Genomic DNA, 24,808 nt, shown 5'->3' on the forward strand with positions numbered 1-24,808 from the left:
TTAGATAACCATAAAACTATCTATATTAAGTAATGCCGTGTTATGTGGGTTATATTAAATTAAAATTCTTGTCAATTTCCTGTACTGCTGTTTGGGAGAGTAGCAGCAGACACATCACAGACGTTCAGAGAAAAGGCAGCCAGGGAACCCTAGACACATCAAAAGAAGGACTGGAAATGAAGCCCTGTGAGAAAGCAAGGATAGGGAACTTTGGGGGCAGAATGCTGTTTGGAAAAGGCTTGGAGCTGTGAGTAAAGAAACTACGACCTGTTCCATTCATACTGTGTTCTAGGAAACAGTACTTTGTGTACTTTCTTTGTAAATAAACAGGATTGCATACAAGTAATATCTATCATCAGTTTCTCCTCCTAATAGAAACAATCTGCAAGCCCCTGAATATTTGCTAGCCACTCATGCCCAAAGGTATAATACCGGTGGAAATCATTACAAATCAGGCTTTTCCGATTTTCACCAAAATCAGTAGGGTTCTTGAATCTTACCTGAGAGTGGGACAGGGTGAGGGGCCTGGCTGGGTGTACAGTTTGGCCTGCTTAAGCAATGAAGTACATGTGTGGTCCTCTAGTATAAATATTAAAATGAATCCAACCCCTGAATCACAGTGTATTGGTAGCACTATAGCTTTCAGCAATTTCATCCAAGATACGTTAAGCCAGGCTGCAATATGTAGTGTCAGATCCTTTCAGGCTTGCCAGTAGCAGCTCCGCATTCTACAAAGTCAGCTATAATTTGCTGGCCTACATGGGATCCCCCACAGTGACTATCATATAAAGGTCTGTGGAGGAGGTAAGGAAACCCTTTCTACTTCCCTTGACCTAGCAGGTCAAGATCATGTTAAATATTAAAAATAATTAGTAATCTATTTAACTCTCTGCTTTTGAAAGATCATGCAACACATTTTTCCAATAGGTTATACAAATCTGTGAACAACATATGTATAAATATTCAGGTGTTAAATTAGCCTAAAGTGATTTCCTCCATTGTCCCCTGTGTGCAATAGGAAGAGAATTACAAGAATAACATTGATTTAAAACAATATAAAATCTACCTTGATCAGACTAATTTCATACCAATATCTATTTTGGTATGCAAAATCTATTACAAATCAATCAGGTCTTAAAGTTAAATAATAGATATCTTAAATGGTTTGCATATACAAGGTTTGTGTATTCAAAAGAGTCCTTGGAAATGGACAAAAGATCTTTCAAGTGCACCGATATGCATCCATGCAAATTAGGAGAATAAAAACGGAAAAAAATAAACAAATTTGTTTAATGATCTTAAACAAATATATTGTGACCTGAAAATACATTTATAATTGTGAACTGATTTCTAAACTGGAGGATTAAGTTAATGTGAATGAATTAAGGCCTGGGCACACAAACCCTCTGGGAACTATAAAAGGAGGGTGTCTTCAGTTATATAGGGAAATATAATGGGATTTGACACTGGATTTAAGGCTTGTCTACTGCCCAAAAAAGTTGCATCAGGTTAAACCAGTTAGTTAAACCAGTGCAATTGTGTATAAACACTCGTATCAATTTAAACATGATTTACAGCAATTTAGTTTACCCTTGTTATTTAAACTGATGTAAAAGTGTTCATACACACACATGACCCTAACAGCCTTCTTATGCCAATTGGCAAAGGGCACGCTCAACACACTGTTGTCAGAATATTTTGCCAAATAGTGTCTTGTAAGGTATCAGACGACAACTGGTGACACACTGGTCATGAATATCATTGTGTGATGTATATATGGGTTATTTATAAAGAATAATATAAGTGTGCTGGAAATATGTTGTTAAAATATATTTCGGAGCCAGTAGATAAACTAGCCTGCCTTAGACAAAGGAATGTGGATTTTACCCATCTGCCTGGCTTGATTACAGGCGGAGGGCAATGAAAGTACATTTACATATGAGGTAAATAAAGCAATCAAACTAACAAGTGGCAGGGGAAACAGTATCAGGGCCTGGTCAGGGAACACATAGGAGCCTGAACTCCCGGGAGGTCTTCCTGGCTCTTGAGACAAAAACAATGGACTTCAGGAAGTATATGGGGAGCAAAAATTCATTCTAGTCATCTGTCACTTAGGGGGAAAGGAGACAGAACCTTCTGATTCTGTGAACATAGGATCATCCTGCTGCCAGAACTAGTAATGCTGGTATCTTAATGTCAGTGAGAAAGCTGTTTAGGAAAAGACTGTAGCTGCTACAGCTAAGGCTCAGAGACTAGAAAGTGTGTTTTGTTTGTAACTATAAGTGTCCTTTTCTCTTGCTTAATATCACTTAAATCTATGTTCTTTATTAATAAACTTATTCTTAATTTCACAATAAACTATTTCAGTGCTGTTATATTGAATTAAAGTGTGAGTCCTCAACTACACCAACAAGCTGTCTCTTTGAAGGCGGCAAACTTAATAATTTTTATGAGTGTCCAGTCAGAGGGATGTCTCTGGGTCATTGAGGTTCATTAAGTGTTACCTGCAAGGCAAGGTTAAAATTGGCAGAGTCTCAAGGAGTTTGCTGACAAGGCCCACAGGACTGGTGTGGCAGGGAGTGACACATAGTTGAAGCCTCAGCAAAGATCACTTTTGCTGAGGCAGAGAGGTAACACAATGGCTTATGGTTCTGGGTACTCTGAGGAGAGTAGCACAACACAGTTGCACCAGTTTCATGAAACTGGTTCAATATTACATCTTTAGTTAAACCAGTGCAACTGTGTGTGTGAACAAGACCTGAGAGACTTCTTGGGACATGAAAATCTGACTGGAGAACAGGCACATCTTACTGGGATACTGAAAAGACAGTTGACTTTCTAAAATGTCAGGCTTTAGTTTTCTGCCTGTGCGATCAATGTTACAATTAACTAAACCAAGAGGCTGTTTAACTACACTTTAAGCAATGTTTAACTACACTTTAAGCAATGTTTGCCTAGTTATGTTTATATTCTGGTTAACCTTTATTTTGTGATATTATCTATACTGGCTATATACACTGTTGGTGAGCATAAGCAGTGTTAGGAGCCCTGGAGAAGAAACCTGAGCTCTGAACACAAAGGAGTCTGTCAGGAAAGAAAATGTTCCAAGCACCAACTCATGGGGAAAGGGATAACAATCTCTTCCCCATAAGGTTCTGTGAGAAAGATGATTGTGGTCAGTATGAGCACAAGGAGATCCTAAAGATCTAAGGGATGTGAGGCCAGGTTACAGGGAATCTGATGGGAAAAAATACTGGAGTTGATTTGAGCCAACAGGTTGGGCTTGGCCTTCAGTTTGGGAAATGAGATGTAGAGAAGGTGGACTGGATATCAGTGAACCACTCCCTCATTAAACTAACCTCGTTATCTCTAGCTTGCTTCTTGCTTGCATATATATACCTGCCCCTGGAAATTTCCACTACATGCATCCGATGATGTGGGTATTCACCCACGAAAGCTCATGCTCCAAAACATCTGTTAGTCTATAAGGTGCCACAGGATTCTTTGCTGCTTTTACAGATCCAGACTAACAAGGCTACCCCTCTGATACTCTGACCTTTGATTCTGTGAAATTTCCCCAACAGACAAGAACTGATTTATATATCTGCTGTCTGACTAATTGGTAGAAGGTCTGTGGTACTGAAAGCACATGTATCTATCTGTAAGCACTGAGGAAATGAAGAGAGTTTATCACTTCTAACTCTAAATAGCATCATACTGAACCAAGTTCACCCCTCACTTATATTATTACAACCCTCTTGACTTCAACACATTTGCCCTGATATAAATGAGAAGAAAGTTTAACTTGTTAACCCTTTTGGAATTATCCATGTTTTTGTGTGTATTGTTTTTGTTCCTTTGTAAATACCAATTTACATAAATCTATTTTATGTTATACCTTACCTAGTGAATATATTACTTGTAATTCAAACTATAAAGTAGGGCATATAGTCTAATTTGACCACCGTAGCGACACACAATCAAAAAAGTGCAGGAGGGATCCAGGCGACACATTTTGTCATTATGAGATAACAGAAGTGTGTGTTGATGGAATCATAGTTATTTAGGAAAACCTATCAGACAATACTTGTTATGAACCCACCCAGTACTTGTAGGATGCATCCATGGTAGGGAAGATGAGGAATAAATGCTCAAAAATTGTCTGGATTTGGCAAATGTGCTATGTTAGCCAGTCACAATGCAGTTAACCAACTCACAAAATGCATTCCATGGAAATATTCTATATTCTGTCTTTGAGCCAATTAACTGCAAAGAGATATAAAAACCTACCATGAATACAAATGCTGCTACTATAATTGTACGTTATTATGTTGTCATCTTTCCGAATCAGCAATCATAAATTAATCCTAATAAAAATAAATTCTCAAGGATTGGATCACACTCTCTATTTCCACAGGTAGAGGGACTGAGCTGTAATGCATCTGCCCTCAGGTGCAGAAGTGGGAAGAGACTCAGCTTTATTCATTTCCTCCTTTCTTGTGACCTACAGAAGCCTCTCCACAGAGCTATAACGGTAGGGAGAAGTTCAGGCCAAGAACGCAGAAATGGAAGTAGAAGGTAAAAATAGCAGGAGGTATCATGTAAGCTCTGGGCTTCCATGGATCTCTAGAGAGTTCTAGGATCTGGAGACAGCCATAGATTTAGGAGGCTCAGTCCACAGTCAGTTGCATAAGGGCAGAATTATACCCTGTTAATGGGACTACTTACAGAAAATTCTGCAAGTGGAAATGGACTGAGATGTTTTATATCTAAATTGTTTTTGCTCACATTTAAGGGACAATTTGGCCTCCAGTTAATCATATAGTTTTGAGCTTGCAATCTTAGTTTGAGAGTTCTAAAAACAATCATTTGTTATACTAAACATATATATCAACTGCATTTTCAGTGGGAGCAACAAAATGTTCAGGTGGTATATTGTTACTGAGCATAAATACTCCCTGTTTTTGTAGGATTTGCTTGGTAAATTACATGGAACTGATGGTCTCTTCCCCTTGTGTGGGCAGATGGAAGCAAAACCCACTGCAACTGAGATTAGGGGCATAAAATGGGGGAACAGTGTCTGCAACGCAAATTTTCTTTCCCAGAAGTCAGAAAAATCTCTCCTCAGCAGGTCTATGTTTCAGGGTTCTGTGAGTAAGGCCAGTATATAGGTACTCTTTACAGCAGCCTTTCTCAAACTATTGGGGAAGACTCTACTGGTGGAATTTGACACTTTTGTTTTGCTTTTCTATGTAAAGTCTAAAAAAATAAGAAAACAGAAAATATAAATTGGTGTATGGTCTTTTCTCTTCACCATTCTTGTTCTAGCCTAAACTAAAATCTCTCTCATGCATCCAGCCAGGCAGAGACTCAGCAGGATTTCTCTAGCAGTGAGGGTTCCTCTGGTTTTAGTATTGAGGGTTAAAACTAAAAAGATGCAGTTCATTTATAAAGAACATTATATATTTACAAATTTGATTAAAGCCAAAATGATTTAGCATTTTCAGGATAACAACGATATAGGTATCTCATTTTAAAGAAAGTGTGACTGATTCACATTTACCTTTCTCATTATCCTAAAACTAGTAGTGTTTATCTAGATGAAATATATATATTTTGTCTAGTCATCATGTTTTCATTCTCTGTATTGCTGGTTTTAGTCATGTTTCTTTTGCTTCAGCATGAGAGCACCAGGATATTAACTGTAAAGAATCACAATGTGAAGTAGATTTTAAATATTAACACTCACATGTAATATGTCCTCCGACCAGTGTGTGGAGATGTATACATGTATTTGAAAATAAAAGATCATATTATTACAGTTGGTACAATTCCTTCAAGGAAAAATATTTCCCTATAATTTGCTTAAATGTGCTGCGGAAGGAAGAGTTGGGTATGAAAATACATTAATTTATCCCAAAAATGTCACATCTCTTTTGCAATACACGTAGTTGTTCATTAAACAGAAATTATAATTTAATGCTGGGATATCTCACAATTTCCATGTAATGTGCCACCAGGAAATATGAGTAAGTAATGATTTGGGTGTAGATTTAAACAAAATCAATATCAAAGCAATATTTTGAATTTGTTTCACTGGTTATCTTGAGAGATTTTCCTTTCTTGGGCCTTATAGTTCAACACGTCTTGCTCAATGGCAATTTTGCCTGAGTAATAAGCATTTGGATTCAAATGCCTTTCAAAGGCATTCTTCCACAACCTCTTTGTCTCAAATTTCACTTTTGCAAGCAGAGGAGTTTAAAAGCCACCACTTATGTCCACTTATTTTAGTTCTTGCAAAAGAAAAATGTTTTGGAAAACCGTGGCAAGAGAACCTGAAAATACAGCTGGGTGAAATTTTTGGGGATGAAACTTTTTTTCAATGAAAAATGGAGATTCAGCAATATCAAAATGTTTCGCATCTTTGTGTCAGTTTCACAGAGTTTTTCATATAAAAATATCCCAAAAGGGAAAATATTCTATTTTGACATTTTCAAAACAAAACATTTTGATTTCTTTATTCAAAACAACTTTTGAAATTGAAACAAAATGTTTTGTTTAACCTGAAACAAAATGTTTTGGATTTTTTCAATTCATTGAAAAATTTTACAATGTTATTTTGGGTCAACCCAAAATGATCTTTTTATATGTTTATGTTGTTATATATTATTTTAGAATTGCCAGCAAACTGAAAAATGAGTTATTTGCACAACACCAGTAGTTCTCATTAAAGTCAATGGGAACTGCAGGTGATCAGCACCTCTGAACAGCAGGCAAATTATTTTGGTACTTAAATATGGATTTGGTTGCAGAACGGTTGGAAACCCTATTGTGATCAACTGGTCCGCAATCTACTGGTTGGTGGCCACTGCCCTACTGTATGAATGTTTCAATTATATTAATGGGGCAATAGGCTAAGTGCTAAAGAAACACCAGAAAATTTCCATACAACAGGTTTTAACCCAAGTCTTTGTATCCAGAATGTCTTAAGTGATTGATAATAGGACATCAATCCAAGTGTAATTAAAATGTTCTCTTGATTACTTCTTTAAGGATGAAATACTGATCTTTAGTGCTTTAAGTACATTGCTCTAGAAATACTATATCAATAACTGAGTCATTTCTCTCCCACAGAGACTAATTTGAGAACACAGATCTTAGCTTATAAAATAGCAGCTCCAAGTAGTGCCACATGCTGCTGATTCTGACATGACACCATGTCTTTCCATGGCAGGATGATGAAGCGCCCTAAAATTAGCCTTCTTACTACTTCGTAAAAAGCAAGCACAGAGGCAGCAGCCTGCACTAAGACAAGCAAAGAGGCACAGGATGGGAAGGTCACTGTACTGAGGCTTGCTCACACACAGGCAGGTCACATCACGTCATGGTGAGTAGAGTTGGCTTTTTGATACATTCCTGTGCTGGTTTGTTTTAGTGTAAATTAATTATCACAAAATGTTCTAGGGAGGAGCTGGTTATCTCATTGTGAAAGCAGAAGGAAAGGTCTGAATGTGAACTCAGAAGGGAGGAGTCTGTTCTCCCAGGGATTGGGGCAAGGAAGAGGGAGAGTCTCACTGAAAAGCAAAAGGGATGGATTTCTTCTCTCAGGGGGTGGGGCTGAACTGCAAGAGTTAACAGACTGAAGAGCTGCACTGGATGAGACAGGACTGGAGATGATGGGAAGTAAATAATGCTTATGTGGAATCTGGAGATATTGTGATGACCCTTGTCTCCCACACCCCAGGCTGATTTTTTTTCTAACATTCTCCCACCCAGCAAAACATTTTCCAGGAGATAAAGTCTGTATTTCTACAAGGAGTACTCAGTTGGGGAGAGAGGATTCTCTATGAAAGAATGTATCTGGTGAGTAGGGGGCAGCAACACAGAGCGGCAGAGAGAGAATTGAAGTAGATAGTGGGGTTGCTGCACCAGGAAGAGGCTTGGAGTTGGGGAGCATCTGACCAGTGGGAGCAGCCCTGGACCTGCAAGTGAGGAAGAAAATCCATGAGGTAATATTTGACTACAAGAGGGCAGGATGGACATAGAGTGACATGGGTGTTGGACTGGTTGATGGTAAAAAAAGGAAGCACAGAGTGTGAAGGTTCAAGATAGTCCTAGGAGCTGGGGATCTCTGCCCCTAGGTAACAGTAATAGCTTCAGACGACCTTCTGCCCAGGTGGTTATTGGACATGCTAATTCATTCCTCTAGTCCTGTAATAGTAGGCAAGGAGAGAAAAGGCAGAAAGAAAATATGTACCAGTAAGTAGGAGGAACAAAATATTTAAATTCAGTCCCATTGGTTTTGCCTGTAATTAACTCTCAAAAAGATGGGATGTCTGCCAACAAGGAATCTATCTATCTAGTCTTCTGTTCATTCTGATTAGTGCAGGGTTGATGGTCAATAAAGTTTCCCACCTTTCATGATTTAATTAAGGACAAGGTCCCTGACTTTGCACGCATCACTCAAACTTAGGAACTATTTTGGTGCAACTGGCATTCCTTGAATGTAGAATCATAGATATGTATTGCCAGAAGAGATCTTGAGATGTCATCTAGTCCAATCCCTATGCTGAGGCAGGACCAAATATACCTAGACCATCCCTGACAGGATTGTCTAGCCTGTTCTTAAAAACCTCCAGTGATGAGGACTGCACAATCTCCCTTGGTAACTAAAATCTCCCTTAGTATAGATTACACCCGTTACTTTTTGTCCTACCTTCCGTGAACACAGAGAACAACTGATTACCATCTTCTTTATAACCAGGGCCGGCTCCAGGCACCAGCCCAGCAAGCAGATGCTTGGGGCGGCCAAGAGGAAGGGCAGCATATCGGGCTCTTCAGCGGCAATTCGGCGGCAGGTCCCTTGGTCCCTCTTGGAGGGAAGGACCTGCCGCTGAATTGCCGCTGAAGAAGAAAGTGGTGCGGTGGAGCTGCTGCCGATCACAGCTTTTTTTTTCCCCCTACTGCTTGGGTAGCAAAAATCCTGGAGCCGGCCTTGTGTATAACAGCTCTTCATACAGTTGAAGACTGTTATCAGGTCCACCCTCAGTTATCTTTCCCAGAATTGCTTCAGCTAGTTCCTTAAGTATCCTACGGTGAATTTCATCAGGTCTTGCCAAAATGAATACATCTAACTTATCTCAATATTCTTTAAGCTGTTTTTTCCTAATTCTGGCTTGTGTTCCTTCCCCCTTATTGTTAATATTAATTGTGTTAAGCATCTGATCACAATTAACCATGTTAGTGAAGACTGAAACAAAATAGGCATTGAACACCTCAGCCTTCATGGTGTTGTCCGTTATTAGCTCTCTTTCTCTGCTAAGTAGTGGACCTTCACTTTGTCTTTCTCTTGCTCCTAATGTACTTATAGAACCTCTTTAATTCCCTTTTATGTCCCTTGCTAGGTGGAACTCCTTTGTGCTATTCATTTGTACTCATCTTTATCTATTTGTCCATATTTCATAGGATTTCTTTTTGATTTTCAGGTAATTAAAGAGCTCCTGATGCAGCCATATTGGTCTCTTGCTATTCTTCCTATCTTTCCTTTGCATTGGAATAGCTTGCTGTTGTGTCTTTAATACTGTCTCCTTGACAAACTGGCAACTTTCCTGAACTTCTTTTCCCTTGGATTTGCTCCCCATGGGCACTTACCTACCAGTTCTCTGAGTCTGTCTCCTTTTTGACATCTTATGTCCTTATTCTATTGCTCTCACTCCTTCATTTCCTTAGAATCATGACATCTGTCATTTCACTACCACTTTCACCCACATTGCCTTACACCTTCAGATTCTCAACCAATTCCTCTATTAGCAGGGTGACCAGATAGCAACTGTGAAAAAACGGGACGGGGGTTGGGGGTCATAGGTGCCCCTATAAGAAAAAGTCCCAAAAAACAAGACTGTCCCTATAAAAATTAGACATCTGGTCACGCATTAGTCAGAATCAAATCTAAAATGGCTGCTTCCCTGGTTATTTCCTCCACCTTCTGAAATGAAAAGTTGTTCCCAATACATACCAATAACGTACTGAATATTTTGAGTTTAGACATATTGCTTTTCTAACAAGTGTCTGGGTAATTAAAGCCCCCCAATACTACCAGATCTTGTGTTTTGTATATTTCTGTTTTATTCTATAAATGCCTCATCCACCTCCTTTTCCTGATGTAGTTGTCTATAGTAGACTCCTACAATGATGTCACCCCTATTCCTTCCCTTTTTTCTTCACCCAGAGAATTTCAACTGGTCTGCCTCTCACCTCCTTCTGGACCTTAGAAAAAGCGTATACATTCTTGATGTTCAATTCAACACTCGCCTTTTTTTCCTGCCTCTTCTTCCAGAACAAGCTATACTCTTCTGTAGCGATATTGCAGTCATAAGATTCATCCTACTGTGTCTTGGTGATACAATTAAGTCATGATATAGCTATGTACTAAGACTTCCAGTTCTTCCTGTTCATTCCCCATAGTTCTTGCATTTGTGTGTAGACATCTAAGATGGTGAGCAGATTCCCCCACTGTATTCCATTTTGTTGTTCCTATGACCCTATTGGTGGAACATGGACTGAAAGGGAATTATCAAGGAGGTAGTATGGCTGTGCTGTTTGCATCTGGTCTAAACACAGGAGATTTCCCACTCCAGAAATGAACTGAATGCAGTGTGTTCGTGTTGGATGAGAGTCCTGGAATTAAAAGGGGAATAGAACCATTTTTGGCCTATAGATCACGTGGAGTACCAAAGTCTATATGTGAGCAGATGGGAGTTCCTGATGCCTGTTTGAACTTTTACTTGAAATTTCCTTCTTTTTCTGTGATTAAAATCTCAACCTTACCACTGTACTGGTGTATTTTTTGCATAATTTACTTTGATTTAGGGGGAAAATTTGAAGTTGTGCGATAAATCCAACCAGAACCACAGGGAAAAATTTGTAGAAGATAGAATCACAACTGCCATCTAGAGCACAAAATGTACACAGATATTCCACTGACTCCTTATGTCACTGGAGGTCTCCCATCTAAATACTCACCAAGTTTAATTTAGGAGATTGGAATGGATGCAAGCTAGTGATCTTTTTTCTCCTGTTCATTGAAACAAGAATTATGCAAGAGAGGTGACAATTTTTGTTGTTGATTTTTCACATCAAATTCAGCTGATTTGTGGCTTCCTACTTTTTATTTTTCTGGAAAAACTTGACAGTGTTTCTTTCAAAATGTGAAAATACAAAAAGCCACGTTAATTCAAAATTTCACGTTTGCAGAAATATAAGTCAAAGCAATTCTATATATTACTTTCAAGCAGCAACAGTAGAGCAGTTACTTCGGCAAACCCCCATCATCTGTACTTGGTGTCTTCTTATTTGATGGGGAAGAAAGTATCAGTGGCTTACTCCAATCTCCACCAAGGAGCTACCAAGCATGATTACTGATCCCTAATCCAGAATTCCCTCTCCCTGCCACACACATTTTGCAGAACAGACAACACAGAGCTGCCACCTGCTTCGTGACAGGGACCTAGGGCAGAGACACAAGCCGTTGTAAGCATGTTTTTAAGGGAAATCCTAGGACCCTGGAGATACTTTATTTCTGACAGTCTGACAGACAAGAGACACTTTATTTCTGACAGTCTCAGAAAGCCACAAAATTCAGCCTCTCCCCACTGTGAAACTGAGTCATAATAGTTTCTGCTCTCCCTCCTGAACACTTGTGGTAGGCACAGCCAATCAATATACCAGAAGAAATACTATACAGTAAATCCTCACTTAATGTCCTCCCGCTTAACATTGTTTCAAAGTTACATCACTGCTCAATTAGGGAACATGCTCATTTAAAGTTGTGCAATGCTCCCTCATAACGTCGTTTGGCTGCCTGCTCTGTCTACTGCTTGTAAGAGTCTGTGGAAGAGCAGCGACTTTAAAAGGAAGCATTGTACAAGTTCCTCTTCTCCGCCTCTTCCCCCTCTCTTCCAGTGCTTCCCCTGTTTGGCGGCGCTTTGGACTTTCTGGGAGGGAGAGGGAGGAGCGGGGAAGTGCTGCATGTCCACTCCTCCCTCTCTCTCCCGGAAAATCCTAAGCGCCGCTAAACAGCTGTTTGGCGGTGCTTAGGACTTTGGTGGGGAACGAGCGGGGATGCGGCATGCTCCGGAGAAGAGGTGGAGTGGGGGTGGGAAGAGGTGGGCCTGAAGTGGAGCAGGGACAGGAAAAGGCAGACCTGGAGTATTCCCAGCAAAGCCGACACCTGTTCTTCTCCGGGGAAGCTGCTGCTGCTACTGCAAAGGTGCTTCCCTTGTGTCCTTGCCTGCAGCAGGCTGTGCCTGTGTGGAGTAAGCCGGGGCACTTCCCAAGCACAGTACAGTAGTGTACAGTATATAATGCCTTTTGTCTGCCCCCCAAAAATTTCCTTGGAACCTAACCCCCCACATTTACATTATATCTTATGGGAAAATTGGATTAGTTTAACATTGTTTCACTTAAAGTTGCATTTTTCAGGAACATAGCTACAACGTTAAGTGCAGAGTTACTGTACAACCAATTTCAGCTTAAAACTCAACATTCTAAATACTCCACAAAAAATGTTCCACAGAAAATGCTTAGATAGTCACCCAGACTTGCAAAAATGGTGTCCCCAACTGACAATAATTTTCATAAATGTGAACATTTCCATACAGAAAATACTATATGATGATGAAATCAGGATAAACTCAAAAGTCAGACAAGACTGCTTATCAGATGTAAACAAACCAAATTTATTTTTGGTATAACTCCACAGTTTTAAATACGTGGGCTGGAACCAAGGTCTATTTGGCCCTTTTTGTAATAATAAATATTATTGTAATAAATAATATTAGGAATTAGACTCTCTGAAAAATAGTCATTTTATGACCTTTATAAACCCGATTGGCCTCCTGGTGGAGTTTGTAAATGGGCCTTTAAATAGTCAGTTCATGACCATTATAAACCTAATTGGCTTCTCCAATGAGTTTATAATAGCCAGGAGCATTGAAATAGTCTGTTTATAACTATAATAACCTCCATTGGCTTCTGTGCAGCATTTATAATAGATGTGAACCTAGAAATAGCCTGTTTATAACCATTATAAACTCTGTCAACATGTCTAATGAGTTAATATTAACTATGATCTCTGAATACAAGGTTCTTAAGAGTTATAATGTCTGCATATTTACACATCGAGTTTATGAAAACCATTAACTTTTTAAAATATATTGCCTAAGATTTAGTTAGAATTTTTAATTACAATGGACCAAATCTTGCAGTCTTCCCTAATGTAGTCCTTACTATTCCATTGACTTCACTATGTGCTTTGACTAAGGACATCCATATTTAACCCAATTATTCTAAAATACATTTTAATGACGATATTAAGTTTTTGATGATTTCTTCCAACTCCCCCTCAAAACAAACTCCCCCTTCTCAGCCCCCTCAAAACAAATTAAAAGAAAAATCAATCACTTGACAAATAAAGAATTCAAAATTTCTATAAGAAATAAGGACATACATCTACATAGTTTAGGTTCTTTAGGTTAAGATTAGAAATGTAAGGAAGCTAGTAGATAAAGTGTTGTTATTGTAAAGTTTGTAGCCATATCTCACTTAACATCAAAGGAGCATTATAGTTTGAAAGACACACTAAACAATAGAAACTTTGAAGATTCAACCATAATATTTAATTCTATACCCATAACTGCACAGTAATCAACATAAAAAGGGGAAAATCTGAGGGTATGTCTACACTACAGAGGCACAGCTTCACTACTGCAGCTGTGCTGCTGTAACACCATAGTGTAAATGCTTCTTACATTGACAGAAGGGGTTTCTCCATTGATGAAGTTAATCCACCTCTCCAAAAGGTGGTAGCTAAGTTGACAGAAGAATTCTTCTGTCAACCTAGCTACATTTACAGTGTGGGGGATAAGTCAACCTAACTATGTCACTATGACCATAAGAGCATTCCAGTCCCAGAGGGCAAGGGGCTCTCTCGTATCAGGTAATGAGTTTCAGCTGACCTGACCAATTCAGTGTACCCAAACTCACTATGATCATAATCTATATCTAAAAAGGTGTCATGTAATATATCATTGGAAAACTAACAACTCACTGATCATTAATATTGCTGTGTGATATATGTATACACTATGTGTAGCAGGGTGCTGGTGCAAAGGCACCTAATTAGCCCCTGCTCAGCCAGCCTCAATCAGGGGAAATAGATTGGAGCTGGGGAGAAGTCTGGTGCCTGGCCTTTAGAACTGGCTGCACCTGCAGACCTGAGGGTTCAAGGGCTATAAAGGCTGGCTGGCAGCCAGAAGAAGGGGGATGGCTGGGGGAAGGTCAGTCTCCAGGCTGAGGGCAGACACAGTGTAGGAGAGGAGATTGTAAGGCCTGCAAGCTCTGTATATAGCATATCACTGGTGGCGGGAGAACATGTGTAAATAAAGCGGCAGGTGCTGCAGAACTAGAAGCCTCTCTGAGCTTTATTGGGGCAGCCAGTGGGCCCCAGGAAGAGGAGTGGGCAGAGGACTTGTTACAGTATGTATTAAGAGTTATAGATATATGCTTGAATTATAAATAAAGTGTGTTTATGCCAGGCATGTCAGGGGGGAGTTAGTAAACATGTCTGACCTAACAAGTGTGAGAGAAGACAGCTTAGAGGAACTTTATCTGGGATATAAAGACAGAGGGTCTGAACCTCAAGCAATAAGCAATTAAATCAATTGATTGTATATTATAAACGTGTATTCAGTGAGGTGTTTTGTGAAAGTCTCTGACACACTGATGATTGATATCCCTGTGAATTGTATGTATTAACATGACACAAGGAATTATGGATATTCATTAATATTATGCTTCACAGTCTGTGACCAAAGGGAGAAACAGGTCTCTACAAGATAGGAGGTAATGTTACATTTATCTGTCTCCAATAAAATTAAGCAAGTTGTGACCAGGAAAAAAAATGGAAGCCGCATTTACATTCAAATTAGTAGGGGGATCGGAAGACCACAGAAAGGGAAGAACAGCAGGAAGCCATCCTGTATCTTGAATAAAGGTCACTGAACTTTGAGAGAGATAAGCAGAGACAAAGCTATTTTGGCATCTGTCATTAGATTGACACAAAGAGCCAGAGCTATTCACGCTAAGAAAGATGGGCCCTTCAACTAAGAGGGGGTTCAAGTATCTGGAAACAGAATATAGGTGAGAAACATGCTGAGGCAAAGATCTTTCACCTAGGAAGACAAGGGAAGTCAGTACCTTGTACTTCTGTGGAAGGTACTGCCGGAGGGAATGTCAGCCATGACTGGTGAGAGAAACCATCTTGAAGACAGCGTGTACCTTGCTAGATTAAGTTTTAGCCTTATAGATGTGTTTTCACACATCTGCTTGTAATCATCTCTGCTTTCATTTTTTTCTTGGCATGACTTAACCTATGTCCTATTGTTAATTATCTGGTTTTGTAAACCAACTTAGTGCTGAGTTTGAAGGAAAGGGTGTATTTACCCCAGTTAAGTTAAAAAGTTGTAATGTACTTTAGTCTCTTTAAAGAAGCAAACAAACATTATTTCTCTGCAGGCTCCAGGAGAGGGTTGGGCAGATGGTTTTGTGAAAATTTGGGACTGGGACTGCGTTGGGGTCACCCTGAAAATCGTAACCACAGCTGGTGGAAGCCGGGGTGGGGCTGTTGTGCTGTAGGCAGGCTGCTGGAGTTAGAGTGGCTGATCTGGGGATCTACAGCACACAGGTGCTCAGAGTATGACCTACACGTTTGTCAACTGGGTGCTGGTGAGCCTCAGCAGCAGAACACTTGAGGCACCCAGTGTTACAGGGGAGATAGTGACATAACTCCTCACTTCTCTGGATTATACCCTGAAATGTGACAGTTGCACAGTGAAAGATCAAAATTAATGCTCTCCACCCATAGGAAAGATTTTTCATGTATCCTATATATGTGTGACAAAGACCATGGTCAAGATTTTAAAAAATGGGTATCTAAAACTAAGCTCTTTTAATCCATATTCAGACTCATAAATGCCTGGCATTAAATCACCACTGATAATCTAATTAGATGTCCACAATGACTTACCTAAATAGATGTGTTTTTTTCCTTGTATATTTTGGGGTCTGGAGTCTTCTAATGGTCTTCCTCTGCTAAGCAAACAGACAGAAGACATTTTAAAAATGCATTACAGGCATGCCAGGCAATAAGAAAATTAATTTTATAACTAGTCTGACTGCACAAGGATTTAGTACATGTCACTGATGAACTAGTTGGTCTAAAGTTAATTTGTAAATTGCATAGTTTGTCAGATCAGGCTATATTTTAAATTCTATGATATATCTTTTGACCCTTTGCATTGGGTGAGTTGGTAGCTTATATTTGTTGACGAAATGGCTCAGGAGACTGAACTGTATATACAAAGCAACTGTGTTAAATCTAGTCATTAATATATGCTGATTGTTGGAAGGGGTTATTCGAAATTTGTTGGTGATGTCATGTCACTTTCTAATAGAGGACATATATCCACAACAATAACATACATACACACATCACACTCGGAGCATATGTCACCTTTGTTGGGCTGCTCAGCATAGAGTGAACGGCTGATGCAAAAGTTCTGTCTTCTACTATTCTTAAATGTTATCCCTCTGGTCAAGGTTATGATATGTTAGTGGGTACACTTACATTGGCACTGCCCACACAATGCTTGCTCTTTGGATAAACAAAGGACTTCAGATTCCATCAGTGTTACACAAATTTGCACAATTTTTCACAAGTACTAAATTCATTTGAAAAGATATTTTATTTAAAGAAGTTTCATTTTCACACTAGTAACTCTGAAAAGTTTGCCTGAGGTATTTTCAAAATGTTTGTGTACTTTCTCAGTATTTTAAAGTGAATTCTGACTATATCATAAAAAAAAGTAGAGTCTCGTAACAAAATTTTCAGTTTCTTCTTGAAGAGTCTTCAATAGTTAGAAGGTTTAAATTTGTTTGTATTTAGTTAACATACAATTTTTGTGCCACATTTGTCATATAATAATAATAATAATATAATAATAATAATAATACCTATCTCTTACATGGTGTTTTTTGATAAGTAGATCCAAAAGCACTTTACAAGATGATCACAAATTACTTTTTATTTTAGATTTAACTGACTTTCAGTATAAAGTAAAGTTTAAAGACATGACTTAAAGAAGGAGATGACTCAGTATCCTGAGGGAGGAAGAAGAGAATTGTAGACAGAGGAGGCCGTACAAGGGAAAGAGTGAAGAATCCCAGGGAGGGCAGAGTAAGTAAGTTAATATAATAATATGGCACACAGGAGTGCAGGTAAACACCTAAAATTTATTTCCCAACCCAGTCACCTAACAAAGGTGAGGATTTCAGAAAGTTAACTATGTAGAAGGTACTATGTACTATGCTACTATGTAGAAGCCAGTAGCTACTATTACTAAGTAAAGGAAGTCCAATTTTAAATTCCATATAACTTCTGTTCTACCCCCCGCTTCACTCTCCAATATAATTAGTCAATAAGGGCCAGATTCAAAGGCAGTCAAAGTCAACTGGAGTCTCATCGTTGACTTTTGGAGGGTTTTGGATCATGCTCCAGAGACAATAGTATTCTCCATTAGTTCCTCATCTAGGATATGTTGTGAGGATGACAGTGAAACCTGTTTTCAACAAATATAGGCATCATGATTCTGGAAAGTATTACCACCTACTTGTGAGTTCTACTTTATGATGGTTGATCATGAGACACAGTTAAATGGAACAGGCACATTTTACAGTGCCATCCATCTCAGATTCAGGAGTCTTAAGAGCACTGCACTGTGTTGGCGAATGGATGCTCATTATTTAAACATAAGTAAAAGCTTTGTCTGTCCTTTTAAAAGACCCTAATTTTTCTTGTTCAAGTCAAAGTCACTTCTCCTGTGTAAAGCCTGAGTAACCAGTCTTTCTCAGCAGAAGTGTAGATGGGTTGGAGAGGTGAAATCTACACCCTCAACTCAGAGCCACACATACGTGTAGACACTAGTTCACTTTACCGGCTGGTGTAATGATTGAAGTCCCTTTGTACCACTTGCCCAGGGCGTTGAGACCTTTTGCTCCATATAAATATGAGAATTATGTTTACTCCCTGATCTGCCCCATTGTAACATGCAAGCAGGCCTATTTCCCATTTCATCCAGTTATACCTATTGTACCATGCTAAATAAATCATCTCTTTCCTTGGTGTTTACAGCCTTCAAATATTTTTAAATTGTTATCATGCTACTTTCCTTATCTCTTCAAGCTATACACATTAATTTTTACCTCTTCAATTAATCTCTTCAGCTGATTAATTGATCATTTATGTTGCTTTTCTCTGACCTTTGTCCCATACCTGCTTATCTTATGAGATCTGTTAAGCACAAAGCCAGAGAGGATCTAGCTAGAACCCATAATTATCACTGATAAACTGTTGAGGGTGATTGGGAGGCAAGTGATGGTAAGAAGCTGTAAAAATAGGTTGGAAAACTAATGTCCCCATCCTCTTTTATCAACAAGCCTGGTAGTTAAACCATTCTAGTTAGGAGAGACTTTTACTGTAGGTTAGTGCGCCTAGTCACCAGCTGGGGATAGACAAAGAGCCACACCCAGGTTAAGTTTCTATACCTTTTATCAGGGGTCTGTTTGGTGTCTTCCCAAACAGAGCAAGAAAAGTATAAAAAAAACAATACTGACAACAGGAATTCAGATTGAGGTCCCCTAGCCTCCAGTAACTACCTTTGGCAGCCTGTCACCTCCCACTTCTAGGTTATTAAATCTCTTGTCCTATTGGATATCTTCCTCTAGAGTTCTGTTGTTTGCAGCTGGTGTCAAGTTTCTGATGCTCCAAAGTTCTAGCCATTCATTCTATTTTTGGTTGCTCTAAGACTCTAAAATGGGTTGGCTTCCGCTTCTGGCTTCAGTTCTTCAAACTCCTACTAGCTATGTGGTCCTTTAAAAATAAATTCATACTGGGCTTCAAACCCTTAAAAAAACATTCAAAGTCACCATACATAATAAGAAAATGATACACGAGTGTTTACGAGTGCTGAAGGTTATCTCCATTCTATATAAATTGTGCATTAGGAATCAGTGCAGCAGTGTGAAGACAGCTCAGATAGCAGGCAGCAATCTCTGAGCATCTTTCCTTCATTACAGCATATGCAAACATTCATCATGCTTGTACTAATAGTCGCCACAGTTGTTTTGCTGTTTTAGTACAAAAAGGCAGCTGTTGCAGATAGACCTCACTTAAATTCCTTAGGTTTTCAGCTCAAATATAGTAGGCCAAATTCTGCTCTCTGTTACACGTATGCAATTACACTGAAGTAATACCAGTAAAGAATGTATTATGATATTTTTGGTTAAATATATAATTGTATATAGTAAAATAAATGGTAAAGGATGTTCATTATTAAATGAGCTTTTAAACAGGACTACTAACTTGTAAAACACCTTGTTTGAGGTCCATAGTGTATTTACCATATTTTCTAAAAATTACCCATTTCCAATATATTCTATGATAATCAGCTATGGTCAAATATGGAATATCAATGTGTTTTCTATGGCTTTATTCAAATGACACATTGATTTGGTAAGGGGGGCACATCTTGCTAAAGATAAAGCAAGAAAGCCACATACTGAATTTTGCTCAGCTGCTAGTGTCACTTCTGTACACTGTTTTCCCCTTGTTGGTTATTTTAAAAGCTTTGGATCTTAGTAGTTAATGGATGAGACCTATTGGTCATTGAGCTGATTGCCCAACAAAAGTAGGATACCTTTCTTTGATAGAAGACTGATTGGAAGAATGGTTACATGTATTACATATTTGAGAACACTAGATGGAGCTTGGCAAGCAATGAGAAAGAAACAAGAAAAAGGCAATGCAATGGAGAGGTGCTTTAGCTTTGATCTAGATTAAAAAAGAATCCAGTTTAATCATCTTGGGGCTTGCTTACCTCAGCCATTATACAATTTTTGGCCAAATAACTGTGTCTGGTAAAACAGAAATGCCAAGTCCTTAGGCTGATGCTTATTTTTCCAGGGAGCAAATTATTCAAACAGTCCCCTCCCTCCTTCTTGAATCCAGCTCCATTGATGAGCTCAGCCTGATTGCAGCTATATAACTGGCTCAGTCTTTTATTGCACCATCAATAATGTTTCCAAATCCTTAAATGATAACAAAAAAAGAAAAAGAAAAGTGGCTGAGATATGGCTGGAAATTACTGGACAAAGCTGAGAGAATTCCAAAAGCTAGTATGTGTGATAGAGCAGAAAAATAGTAATATACAACAACCATTTGTTGGTGGCTCAAATCACTTCAATTCCACCTTCGGGGAGATGTCAAGAAACCAGAAAAGTGGAGAATCTGTTGATTTTCAGAAGGAAGTAAAGGTAAAGAGCCAGCTGACCATGTTAAGGTTCTAGCCCCTATAAAATGGTGTTCCCTACTTTTCTTTAGCTGCCTCCAAAACTGTGTCCCTATCACTGAAGTCTAACACATAACAGTTTTCTTTTGTTTTGTTTTTTTTAGATTGTGACCTCTTGGGAGCAGGGAGTATCATTTACTGTATGTCTGAATGATGCCTAGCACAATGGGGCCCTAATCTATTTCATGGACTGCAATAAAGAAAAGCATAGTCTTCCTAACCTCTCCCTTTCATTTTGGTCTCCTGTGTACATTGTGGAAATTTCACGCTTTCTATAAAGTAATTACTTGCATACAGCGTCCTCCTTCCTTTTCAAATATAGCATCTTTAGGATGAATTTATAAATAAATTCTGTGAGACTTGAAGCCTTCAGTCCACATTAATGATAATTAATTCTCAAATATAGGCATCTTTCTGTCCATAAAACCACTATGCTTTATTGTCACATTGGCTTCCAGCCAGTCTGTTTCTCACTATTCTGTACTTTGGTCCCTGTATTTAGTTACTTATTTTGTATTACAGTTAAGTAGAACTGTTGGCAGTACAAGTTACTTTCTTACGTAAGGCGTAAAGGAGAGGGTAGCAGATATGCTAGGTAAAGAATACCACAAAGGTAAAGCAGAGTAAGTTCTAATTATACATATTGTTATTAACTTTAAATCAATTATTTGTTTATAATTACTTTATCCTGTTGCTAAATCTTTACCCAACTAGATTTAGTTCAACTATTAATGTAATATAGGCTGTAATTTCTCATAATTCTTTTATTCTTGTGACCCACATCCCATGGCCATCTAGCTTATCCAGTTTTTATGAGAGCATTTCAGACAGCATTTTATTTACTATTGCATGCAAAGATTCTATTATTCAAAGAAACCCAGTTTGCTGAAGAAACATGGGGATCTTGGTGAAATCATTACAAGATAGTATATGAAATGATGTTTGAGGGGGTGAAGCAGTGCTGTGAAGGAAATCACTGGTGGTAGTTTCTAATTTAGTGGTGTATATGATCAGTGTGATCAGCGCTTTGTAAACCAAAAAGGAAGATACAGGATAAAATCCTTTTGCTATTGTAGTCAGTGGGACCACAGTTTAGCCGTCAGACTCTGCTCTGAGAAGTTTATAATCTAACAGATAAAGAGCTGATACACTATCCTTTGGGTCTTCCAGTATATTTTGTAAACTTAGAGAGCCACTTATTTTATTATTTTTAGAAATGGATAGGTGACAAACAATAGTGTCCTGGATTAGTGTCTCTGGGGATTGCAGAAGAAATTAGTCTTCTTGTAGCTCTTCGGCAGCTTGGATTTGTATAATAGGAATTTCTAAGATTTCTATCACCTTTTGCTCAAAAAAAGTGTTTTGAAATTCTCAGTAGTTAGGGGTATATTCTCACCTCCTTGGAAATATAACATAACATTTTCACTAATGTAAAGAGTGAAAGAAAAAAAGTACTACAATCAGGAATGAGAGACCAAAAAAAAACAGTGGTAGAACCCCCTATTTCTAATGACACAGTTAATTATCTTGGAACGGGTAATACATGAGCAAAAACCACAGGGCATATATTGATATATATGTAATGTAGATGTTCTTTCATTTATGCATCATATGTTTCTTTTGCAGGACACAATTTCTGCCTTCTACAAATATCAGTTTTTAATCAATGTTTTCCTGTGTTATGTAATACCCATCTTTCATATGTTCACTTTAAGCTATTTTAAACAAAAGGATTAAAGAGAAAATAAAAAGGCCTGAGTCTGAATCCTTTACTCTGGCAAAATTCCTTTTGCTGCAGAGACCACAGTACAACACCAAAGACTTTAATGTTTAACTGTTTGTCAGGAATTCCAGTTAAATACTTTCAGGTGCCTTGATATCAGACAGGGTATCCTTCCCCCTCAGCAAGTGGATGTTTGAGCCTCTTAATCTTCTTTTTGTATTTTCTATGCTTATTTTGCTGTTTGGAAGGACAAGTAGTTTTCTTTGATTCCTACAATATTTGTCAATCAGAGATTCTATCTTAGTTCCAAATTCTGCCAGAAGCTGTATAAGCAGACCTCTTCAGCCATATGGAGGTTCTGCGCAGGCACAGAAATCCATTGTCTGGGTACACCACAAGAAGGACAAGAGACACTTGTTATGGATTTTAATCAGGCTGTAACTTTATTATATAGATGTCTGGGACAACCCGGCAGATAAAATGTACAGTGCAGGCAAATCCATGATTATTCAAATCAATTCTCAGGGGCTTCCACCAGCCCTGCCCTCCTTCGTTTCCATCCAGCTCCCCCAACCGACCCATGGCTTGGACCTTACCATCCACCACCCTTGTAAGAGGGTTAAGGTAGGCTATGAGAAACAGGGAGGGGGGGTCTCCCTGCTGCACCAATCAGAGGAGTCCCCAACCCTCTCCCCCATTCTGCTCCCCTATCAAGTACCTCCTTTTAAGTCCTTTACCAGGCCATTTATCTGGTCACTTGCTGCCTTCCCTATGGAGTACCTGCACTGGACATCCACCCAACCTTACAAAATAAGTTGCGACATATGGCCTACCACCTTTTCTTCTCACCAGAAAAGGTCCTCCCTCACACCCGTTGTGGGGAAGGCAAAAAAACCTCACTCCACCAAAGCCAATTCAGGTGGAGCAGGAAAAATTCCTTCCCAGCCCCTCTTTAAAAGGAGCGACTAGCGTAATGCCCATAGCAGGTCCTAACCCAGCCTGCCATTTGCCTCCACTAGGGAAGGAGGGTAGGTGCTGGCTTCCGTGCTGCGTGGAACAAAGAGACTTGCCCCACCCAAGTTTCACACCTTTATACCCTTCGGACCTCACATTCCTGAGGGGGAAGGGGGATGAGTCATTGCTGCAAAGCTAACCACTGAGCACCATTTTTACAGCAGCTTCTGACTTGCTTCCTCTTCTCTGCCCCCGGCCCATAAAGCAGAGCTGTCCTTCCTGGGTAAGCCCCAGACAAACTGCCCAACCTTAGTTGTGGTGCAGTCATTCACATGAAGTTACTTGCAGGACTGGGGCCTTAGATAGCATTGTGTGTTAAAATGTTAAAGAGAAACTATCCGCTTGAATTTTTGGATATTAATTAGTTTAAGAATCCAGTTTTCTTTATGTCTATATTTAAAAAAAAATTAATTAAAAATGTATAAGGGAGAACTTGAGTAAATACTGACTATTCAAAGGAAACAGTGAAATATATAAAAATTGCTGTGATGCACAAAGTAAACAAACAAAAATAGAAAGAAATAATTTTTGCTTTTTTTCAGTCAGTCATCTTTTCAAGCTGACCAATCCCTTTAAATGGACCCAATAATCCTATAAAAGAAAACATCCTAATTTAAAATAAAACCCAATGTTCTTTGGCTCTTAACCAGATGACCCGCCTTAAAAAATCTGAAACAAGAAAAATTACACAGAAACTGATGCTGCTCATGCAATATTTTTTAAAACCTTCACTGGGAATTAAAAATAGATAACTACTGAATCTTTTTTAACAAACTGTCAAGATCTGTTCAGTTTCTCATTTAAGTGGTAATAAGGATATATATTTAAAATTCAAAGTTGAAGAATTATAATTATACACCATAGTTTCAAAATATACATGTTTCTATGAACCAAGAAAAGATTACCTGTTCTTTATAAAATTGCCATCTATGAAAAAAACTCCACCCTCCCACATTTTATGGGTATTTTCTCGAGGGAGGGAGGGAGGGGGGATTGAACAAGATTGTCTCTTTGGACTCTCTCTGATACAAGCAAGCAAAATATTGATACATTTTTAGTTTGCTATTTCACACTGAAAAGCACATCGAATATAGGATTAAACCATGAACGCATTGGATGAAGAGGAGAATAGAAGAACTGATTACAGCTCAATTAATCACACAGTCAAGTAGTACCTTTACGACTTTAGTTATGGCTCCTTAGAAAGGGTCTGATCCTGCTCTCACTGAAATGAGTAATAGAGCTCTTATTGATTTAAATGGAAACAGGATCAGACCCTGTCAATTAACACCATCTCTGACCTGCCTAACTCCTGTTTCACATACCTAATGATAGTGGGCAAATTCTGCAGTCCTTACTCAGGCAATACTTGTATTGAAATACAAAAATAGCCTTGTCATGTTAAATGGTAACATTACTGGGAGCTTTATCTGAGTGAGAAAATAGTAAGGACTAAAAGATTGTTCCAGTGTGATTATCTGTGTCATATTTTTTTTTTTAAAAGTAAGCTGTTTTTTTCAATCCTTCTGATATGTCTACACTTTCTAATAATAGTATCTGAGTGCAACCACCCAATGCCTTGCATGCTGGTGTTAAGAACTGTACTGCG

General features: G+C 38.7%; 1 protein-coding gene across 5 annotated transcripts in view; it reads left to right on the top strand.

Moving 5' to 3' along the window:
- Positions 1–7,287: 7,287 nt before the first annotated feature.
- Positions 7,288–24,808, top strand: part of MYPN (myopalladin) — a 125,008-nt gene continuing 107,487 nt past the window's right edge. For 3 of the 5 annotated variants that reach the window (XM_050959289.1, XM_050959288.1, XM_050959291.1), the window contains exon 1: positions 7,288–7,387. Coding sequence is in view for 2 of the 5 variants with exons in the window: in XM_050959286.1 (XP_050815243.1) it covers positions 8,005–8,009 (5 nt within the window). In the remaining 3 variants the exon portion in view is untranslated. Of the gene's footprint in view, positions 7,388–7,776; positions 8,010–24,808 lie in introns of all 5 variants that reach the window. The other 2 variants (XM_050959286.1, XM_050959290.1) reach the window with 1 other exon arrangement.

This window comes from Gopherus flavomarginatus, chromosome 6 (genome assembly GCF_025201925.1).
Source record: "Gopherus flavomarginatus isolate rGopFla2 chromosome 6, rGopFla2.mat.asm, whole genome shotgun sequence".
Lineage (NCBI taxonomy): Eukaryota > Metazoa > Chordata > Testudines > Testudinidae > Gopherus > Gopherus flavomarginatus.